At 41.6% G+C, this 9,202-nt stretch overlaps 1 protein-coding gene across 1 annotated transcript; it reads left to right on the plus strand.

Moving 5' to 3' along the window:
• The first annotated feature begins 218 nt into the window (after positions 1–218).
• Positions 219–1,068, plus strand: LOC140935591 (uncharacterized). The gene has a single exon (XM_073385160.1). The coding sequence runs from the start codon at positions 237–239 to the stop codon at positions 1,032–1,034; it is 798 nt and encodes a 265-aa protein (XP_073241261.1). The 5' UTR covers positions 219–236; the 3' UTR covers positions 1,035–1,068.
• The last annotated feature ends 8,134 nt before the right edge of the window (positions 1,069–9,202 follow it).

The following is a 9,202-nucleotide window of genomic DNA, read 5'->3' on the forward strand; positions in this document are numbered from 1 at the left end:
GGGATTGTGATTGTCTAGTAGCCCATAAGTACTCCATTCACGATCAAAAAAGGATTGCGAAGACTTATTGCGGCGTATGAAGTAGAGTACCAAAATATCTGCGGTACGAAGTTTAGCAGATATTTGTTTTCTGCACGTTCTGATTTCGGTATTTTCATTGTGTTTTTCAATGAAGTGTTCAGTAGTTACGTAATACGTGTTAATTGCGTTTCATATATAAGTTGTTGTCAGTCAGTATGTTCTTCCTTCGGGTCTGCAACGCCACACGCTACAACACTGTTCTGTTTAACATGAGTGACGCGGAGGACAGCAATGTTCGTTCTCGTCCGAACCCTGAAGTCGTAGATCCTTCTATTGGCGCTGCTATACAGGCTGCCGTTACTCGTTCTATAGGTTCTTTAACCGACAACCTTACACAGGTCATCGAATCTCGGCTTACCGATTTTGCCAAGCGTTTTTCAGAGGAAAACAGTTCGTCCGTTGAGCAAGCTGTTAAGAATGCGCGCCGCGAGCAATACACGTGCAAGAGAAAGGGTAACCAGCAGCAGTTAGACCATTCCCTCCAGGTGCTGGACAAGCTAGACGAAGCTTCCGACGTACTGAAGCACAAATCTTATGAAAAAGCTAAGGCTGCTTTGGAGTCAGGTACGGAATTAGTGTCCAAGCGTGTTAAAGCAATAAAGCTAGCCGACAAGAGCGAGTTTGGATGGGCGACGGTCAATGAGTATCTATCCGACGAACTCGCCTCTGACTCAGATGATGAGAAGAGAATTTACCGGGCCGAGAGGAGAGCGGAGAGAAAGGTCACTAAGGAAAAACGTCGTCGTGCCCGTTCTAGCGACAAAGGCAGTGGCTCCGCCTCTACTTCTCGGGCGACTTCGTCAAGATACGCATCCAGCGATTTGGTTTCACGCCCGGAGGCTAGACCAGCGCGTCGTTTGGGCCCCTGTTTTAAGATAAGTACCCAGCACTTTTTCGCTTTACTATCTTTGTTTCTTTCTTCGTCGATTATGGCGTTACCGCACAGGCCATAATCCAATATTCTCAGTGATTTGCTGCATTTGTGTTTATATTCATGTAGGTTAGTGCAGAATACCAAAATATCTGCGGTACGAAGTTTAGCAGATATTTGTTTTCTGCACGTTCTGATTTCGGTATTTTCATTTCGTATTTTCAAGTGTTCAGTAGTTACGTAATACGTGTTAATTGCGTTTCATATATAAGTTGTTGTCAGTCAGTATGTTCTTCCTTCGGGTCTGCAACGCCACACGCTACAACACTGTTCTTTTATTTTTATGTTATGGATTTTATTTTCATGTTTTTCTGTATGTGTTCCCCTTTTTCAGTGCGGGGATTTTGGTCGTTTGAGTTCCACGTGCTTGAAGCCTGCGGATTCTTCGAAGAGTAGCTCTCGACGCGATTGACTAGATGGCGACTCGTCGACCTGTGATGAAGTTGAGTGTGATTTAATTCATTTATTGTCTTGTTGTGGCGACGAGTTTAGTGCGAAAGGCGGGAGCAGTGGCGTGAAAGGTCGCTTGCAATCTTCGTTTAACTTTTGGGTCGAGACTTTAGATGCACCAGATTTTGTCCTCGATATGATTAGGCGCGGTTACAGATTGCCGTTTGCCGAGTACCCCTCGCAGTGCTTTTTGAAGAACAATAGATCAGCTCTTCAGCATCCGGAATTTGTCGCTGATGGTATTAGCGAGCTTTTAAGTAACGGCTGCATTGTTGAGCACGAATTCCCTCCGTATTGTGTTAATCCTTTGACAGTCGCTGTTGGGAAGAAGCTTCGCCTGGTTATCGATCTGAGACACGTAAACAATTATTTAGTAAAACCTATATTCAAGTACGAGGACTTACGATCGCTTTCTCAAGTTCTCGATGAAGGACACTGGTTTTTCTCTTGGGACCTTAAGTCCGGTTACCACCATGTCGATATTTGTCTTGACCACCAAAAGTACCTTGGTTTCGCGTGGCCTTTTTCTGGCGTCGTCAGATATTTTTCCTTTACAGTGCTGCCTTTCGGGTTAAGTAGCGCTTGCTTTTGTTTTACCAAGTTAATGCGCCCGTTAGTTAGGCGTTGGCGTTCTATGGGACACAACAGTTTCATTTATTTGGACGATGGTTTCGGGAGTCGACCAGACAAATGTTCTGCCGTGGCAGCTAGCTTAATTCAACGTAAAGAGCTCTCTTCATCTGGTCTTCTTTGTAACGAGGAAAAGTCTCACTGGGATCCAGTTCAAATTGGCGAATGGCTAGGCTTCGTTATTGATACTATTTTAATGTGTTTCCGGATTCCCGAGAAGAAAGTTCTCAAGCTTAAAGGCTTGCTAGATTCTGCGATTCAGGATGGATTCTCTTCATTTCGCGAGTTAGCGAGAATAGCAGGCACTATCATTTCAGCTGCGTTAGCTGTTGGTCCAGTTTCTCGTCTTTTGACCAGACAAATGTACTTCGCCATTGAAACCAGATCGGCTTGGGATGACATAATTCGTTTTCCTCCGAGCCTTTTACAAGAACTGAAATTTTGGTATTGCAACATCGACTGCTTAAACGGCTATTCTATTAGGCCACCGTTAGCTACGCATACCGTTGTATTTTCCGATGCTAGCGACGTAGCGTTTGGAGGATTTTCGGCTACTTTAGACGGCTCCGTCGTTAGCGGCATGTGGGAGAGCGAGGATATCGGCCAAAGCTCTACGTTTCGCGAGCTGAAAGCAATTTTTTACGTGTTGCTTTCTTACGTGGCTCAACTGAAACACAAGAGAGTTAAAATCTTCACTGATAATCAGGCCGCCGCCAGAATAGTTGCTATCGGAAGCTCCAAATCTCACCTTCAGGCCCTGGCTATGGATATTTTCAATCTTTGTCTTGCCAACAGCATCGTTCTCGAAGCCCAGTGGATCCCTAGGTCTCTTAATGAAAGAGCAGATCTTCTTAGCAGATTTATTGATAAAGACGACTGGTCCATCAATCCCTCGGTATTTCGACTTGTCGACGCTAAATGGGGCCCTCACACAATTGATCGCTTTTCGTCCTATTACAATGCCCAGCTTCCGAGGTTCAACTCTAAATTTGCTTCCCCAGGTTGCAGCGGTGTGGACGCCTTGGCTCAGGATTGGCGACATGAGAATAACTGGGTTTGCCCTCCGGTGGGTGCCATTGTTCCTTCAGTTAGGGCTCTCTCGTCCTGCTCCGGTTACGGCACTTTGATCGTTCCACAATGGCCTTCGGCCTATTTTTGGCCTTTTTTGCACGACAACGCCTCCCAGTTCAAGTTTTTTGTTAAAGAAGTGTTCGAGCTTCCTTGTATTGAAGACCTCTTGCTGGAGGGTCCAGGACAGAAGCAGATTTACAAAGTGCGTCCGTCGGTGTTCAGCGGCTGCCCGAAATTTAAGATGTTAGCTTTGCGGATAGATTTTAGGTGAGCTTTCCCATTTTTTTTGTCTCCCCTTACAGCTCATTATTGTCGGTGTTTCAGGTTCATCTTTGGCAGTGTATTTTTGCCTGATTTGGCAGCTTTGTTTTGCCTGTTTTGGCAGCGTATTTTTGCCTGATTTGGCGGTGTATTTTTTGCCTGATTTGGCAGCGTCTTCTTGGCTCGGAGTTCGATGTCCGCTTCACCACGCAGTTTGCCTGTTTTGGCGCCGTCAGTTGGCCTTATTTTATGTTTTATTTTATTGGTCTACATTTGTTTTATTGAATGTTTGCTATTTTGTTGTATTTTTTACTGTTTTTTACAGCATTACTGGGCCCAGCCAGTTCGGTTTCCGTTTGTCGTTGTTTCTCATGACATGTCGTTTTTACGCTGTAGTACTGTCCGTGCTGCATGATTATGATGCAGCATCATATTTTCTACTGTATTATAATTTTAAATGTTTTGCCTTTTCCTGCCTACTTTTATTTTATTTTTTAGATGTTCTCCAATCCGGGATTTGGAGTGAAGCGAATTCTTTGGCCGATCCATCCTTGCGCAAGCTTGTTCCAGACCTTCTCCATTTACAGTTTGAGTCCAAGGCTCCCTCTACCGTGCAGAAGTATAGATCTGGCTGGATCAGATGGCGTGAATGGGCAGATTCTAAGATTGGCGTTTCAGTTATTCCAGCGAAGCCACTGCACATTGCTCTCTTTATCAGCGAACTTACTGCTGTTTCTATTTCTAATAATACGGGGATATCTCCTATAGAGTCAGTTGTTTATGGTATTAAGTGGGGTCATAGTCTGGCCGGTATCGTAGAATGCCCTACTGGTCACCCCCTTGTTAAGTCGTCCTTGGAGGGTGCAAGAAGGAAGCTTGCTCGTCCTGTTCAACCCAAAGAGCCTTTATCCGTTGACACAGTTTTAAGGATCCCTGAATATTATATTTCTAGTAGTTCGCTTGCCGTTATTCGTTTTCTTTTCGTCCTCTTGGTTGGCTTTGCTGGGTTTTTTCGTATGGACGAAATTCGCAATTTGACAGTTAGAGATGTCTCTATTTTCAACGAGTACATGTCAGTTTTTATTCCTAAACGCAAAAATGATCAGTATAGAGAAGGGCATACGTCCTTTCTAGCTAGGTGTCATAAGGCTACTTGCCCAGTTTCTATCACCGAAAGGTTACTTAAGCTTTTCCCTTCAACTTGTGAGTCATCTTCGCCCCTCGTTAGGCGAATCGTTAAAACTAAGTCTAGGGAGTGTTTTCATGCTTCTAGAGGAGTTTCATATTCAACGCTAAGAGATGAATTTAAGAAATTTGTTAAACCATTTGTAGCTGACATTGCTCTTTACGGCACGCACAGTATAAAGTCTGGTGCAGCCTCAAATCCTGCTTGTCGGAGTGTTTCCGCTGATCTGCTAGATATGCATGCTGGCTGGAAATGTGCCACTTCAAAGAACAGATACATTAAGCACACCGTTAGTGATCGCTTAAAAGTTGCTCAAACTATTGCTATTTAGTTTTCGTTTGTTTATTACAATTATTTAGTTTATTAGTAGTCTTGGCGGGGGACTTAAGTCGTGCCTGGCCCGCCCCAGATTTCCTATCCGTTTTTCCCCACGAGGTTTTTTAGGTTAGGTTTTTTCTGGCCCCCCTGGCACGGCTTACTCTATTTGACGTTTTCATTTCTATTTTGTACTAGTTGTTTGCATTTTCTTTAATAAAGTGGCGTTATGGCGTTACCGCACAGGCCATAATCCAATATTCTCAGTGATTTGCTGCATTTGTGTTTATATTCATGTAGGTTAGTGCAGAACGGTACGTTTCTGATAACGAGAAATTCAAGGCCACTTTTTATTTCTAGGTGTCAGTGGAGGGAGGCTGGATGCGGCGAACGTAGGAAAGTTGACACTTAAGCGATTTGACGGGCTGCATTTCATCCCCTCCATAAAGTTAAATAAGTTTAGCGTATCGTCAAATGGCTTTGCCAGCTTGTCCAGTTTTGTTATTAAACAAAAACTGCGAGAGCGTCTTTTTGTTACATTTCGGGCGTGGGCTACAAAACCAGAAAAACCTTAAATTATTTCCTTACTTCGGAAAGATTTAACTTCAAATGTCAGCGAAAAAAGTAGCAGCTCAAAATCTTAATTGATAGTAATTGCTTATGGATCCATTATTGAAATCGCTTAAAGACCCGAAAATATTAAAGCAAGTAAGAACAAGACAAAGTTTTTTAAAGTACGATTTAAATGTGCAATGTCAATTGCTAACATGCCTTGCCTCGATCAATTTAAGGATCCAAGGTTCGTCACTCGTACAAGAAAGGTAAGACACCATCAGGGCAAAATAAAAGCATGATCTCTAATGTACGATAAACGCTTAATTAATTAAAGCACGATTTTCGGTGTTGCCTACATTAATGTATAGTGTGGCAATTCGTCATAGTTTGACCACGGAGACGATGGAATTTTGCGTTAAAATAAATTTGCGATAAATTCCGCTTCAGTGGAAGTGTATTTTGTTCTCCGATCGTCGTGCAAAATGAATCTCCTTGAATTTTAACGAAAGAACGCGGTATTTGGAAGAGCTGAGTATAGTCTGGTTGGTTACCCATTAAGGGCTATCAGTCAGGGCACAAAGTGAGCAAAATGGTTAATGTTAAAGTTATACAGACCGATATTTTCGAAAAGTCGCTCTTATTCTGATTGATAACGGTATGAGCAATAATAATAACCAGTAAAGGCTCTTCAAGATTAAAAAACACCGAAATAGTTACCATATAAGTTGTCGGTTACATTTGTTAACTTGGGCATATAATCATAGAAAGATTATAAGCTAACAAGAGTAACAAGGGCCATGCAATGTAAACGAGGTTCAGCGATTGCTCCACATGTGTTTGCTCAAGTGAGGTCGATGAAGTTTTAGTTTAAGAAGCTCGACAGATATAGGAACACACTCGTCTGTCTCGTAATACCCAACCTTAAAGAGTCGTTATCGCCCACAGGCTCTTTTTAGCCTACTGCACCAATTTTGTAATATTTCAAACAGCAACTAAGAAGCGTATTTTTATATGCGGCCACATAAACCTTGTACAGGAAACTAACAGTCTAATTCTGCAACATCAGCATACTGGCACCAATATGTGTGTTACTCATGTTATTCAGAATAAGTAATAATGAAAAAAAAATACTAATCAACCCATGTAAGGGAATCAGGATTTCAGAATCCGGGAATTTTTGCTGGTGGAATCCGGAATCCTGGTCTTTGGAATCCGAAATAGAGCTCAAGGAGTCTGGAATCCCACTAACGATTGGAATCCAGAATTCAAGTTCCACTGACAAAAACTGGAATCCAGTACCTGGAATCCGGAATCCACAGCGTGGAATACAGAATCCAAGACTGTCTTGGATTTCCTTACGGGGTGATACTAAACACTTTAAAATGTGTATTACCTACATCTTTTCGTGTTGCACTGGTGTGTAACTATCCGGCTTTATTTCCTTGTATGCTAGCCGCGTAGGTTTTAAAACCGTACGGACTCTTACGTGTGGTTGCTTTCGCATACTAGTGTTGTAGTCTTGTTAATAAGCAACAGATAATGCAAAAAAGATTCAAACTTACAATCTCCGTAGCCCAGATAGCTTGGAAAATATCCCAGGCGGAAGCTGTTCGATTTTATTGTTCTGTAGGTACCTGCGAGAATAAGTTTAATTATATTAACTGTGTATTTCATGACAAGAATGTTCAGTGAAAAACAACCTTATCCTAGTCTATTTTAGTTCTATCGTTGTTGCTTGTTGCTGTACTACTGACCTCTGCGTGTACTGGTAACTTTACATGCGTGCATGGAAAACTGGTCATTTTTGAACAAAAACAAAACGGAACTATGCGTTATATACGATTTGGAATGCACTTACACCCAATATCTCTCACCCTCAGGTAAGCTAGCTTTTAGTTTTAGATTAACATAACGACCAACAAGCTACATTCAAGTAATTCGCATAAATCCATGGTTTTAAAGAACTGTTTTGTTGAAACTAGGAAACGCATTTAAAAGACAGCCAGTCAACAACAAAAAAAAAGGTTTGAAAGGCATGTTTTAGTGGGCTAAATAAGCTGCATAAGTTACACATTTAATTTGCTGTTAGGTGCTCTTAACAGAAAAAAAAAATTGCTCTTAAACGTCGACGTTTCAAGAAACCAGATGTAAAACTGAAATAGGACGATCCAATTAAATCCAGTTGTAAAATGAATTTGTCTTGTGCAACCATCACTCAATCATTTAATCCAGACAGCAATTTGCAATTGTTTCTCCAGAATTACAAGCTTTTGCTGATAGCAATTATAGTAACTAAATGTAATACCTAAGTTGAAAGAGTCTTAATTGTGTACAATAGAGAAGGGGGCAGGAGTCTTGGTGGTAGCTACAATCGGCGACAAAATTAGTTGAGACACTTAATTCACCCTAAAGGGGATTTCTGACGTTTTACTGACTTCAAAAGGGGAAAATTAGGATTTTCCTCCCCCATCCCCTCCATGGAATGTTGTGCCACTGCTCGAGCTACCTTTAGAAAACAACAAACACCCCACCTTTGAATGGAGGGGAGGAAGGAGGGATGTGGATTCTTTTGTTCTCTGAAGTTACCCTATTTGCGTACAATGCCTCAACAATTTTGTCGCCGATTGTAGTCCAGTAATAGATTTATCCTTCCTTGATGACCATGACCTGGGAGAATTATAAGAACTCATCGTGAGAACTTAGAACTTGACAGAAATGCCCCGAAAATTCCCCGGGAATGGGCCATGGGTACGCTTAGAATTGACTAGGCCACGAAGTTGGAAGGAACTCATATCGTCATAGGTTTATGCGATGCCTCTTTCGTCTCTGGCTAATATCAAGCACTGTTTTATAAGTACAGCGGAAACAATTTAAACGGTTGCACCTGCGCACGACCTGCCCCTGTCATCCATTTTTGATTTAGTATGTTGTTTTCAGGTCCGGTAGTAGCATGTAACTGGAAGTGAAATTATTGCCTGTTGACGAAATTTTCGTCATAACTTTTTCGTTTTTAATGCGATGTCTCCGAAACTTTGCGAAGAACAACAGACATCATTCAGCAATAAACGAAATATTTTTCGCGGAATTAGCGCTTAAGTAGACCCTACTGTTTAAACAATATCGCGTCTAGTAAAAACCATTGCTGACATTTTTGACTGCAAATTCTAGTATCGGCTTTTATTGATATAATAAGTATATCAGAGAAATTTCGGAGTAATTGTTGGAGCTCTACTCCGTAACTAAAATTCTTTCAAAATTCAGCTGTGAAACTGTTTTGGAATTTCAAAAAATATATTTCCCCGAGTTAAAATGAGCCACCACTTCGAATTTTCGGGACAAGTAATTCTAGTGTTTGCCTATTCTGAGACCAAATCCGATTGTCAATCGGGATATTCTTTAAAACGTACTCTTTTATTAGTTCAGAAGCACTATAAATTGCTCCAAACTTTGCTCTGAAGTCGAATGACTTGTTCCTCAACATTTTTGAAATATTTCGGCTTAGCAGTATTGGCTGAAACTCCTGTTACATACATTTTGATGTATTTCAATGCATCTTCAACGGCTTTTACTGCTGTACGTTGCCTCCAATTCAAAAAAGGCATTGGTTTTGTAAGCTACTTTGTATCAGATAGAACTGTCGAGCACCTTTGTTTATGGTTACCCTCCCGAAAGCAAAGCCAGACACTTAACATGAACCTCGAGAGAGAGATGTTGGACTAAAA

Source organism: Porites lutea, chromosome 1 (genome assembly GCF_958299795.1).
Source record: "Porites lutea chromosome 1, jaPorLute2.1, whole genome shotgun sequence".
NCBI classification, from domain to species: Eukaryota; Metazoa; Cnidaria; class Anthozoa; order Scleractinia; family Poritidae; genus Porites; species Porites lutea.

Bases quoted from the DNA above. Each gene is read 5' to 3' on its own strand.
- LOC140935591 (XM_073385160.1), top strand. From the start codon at position 237: ATGTTCTTCCTTCGGGTCTGCAACGCCACACGCTACAACACTGTTCTG.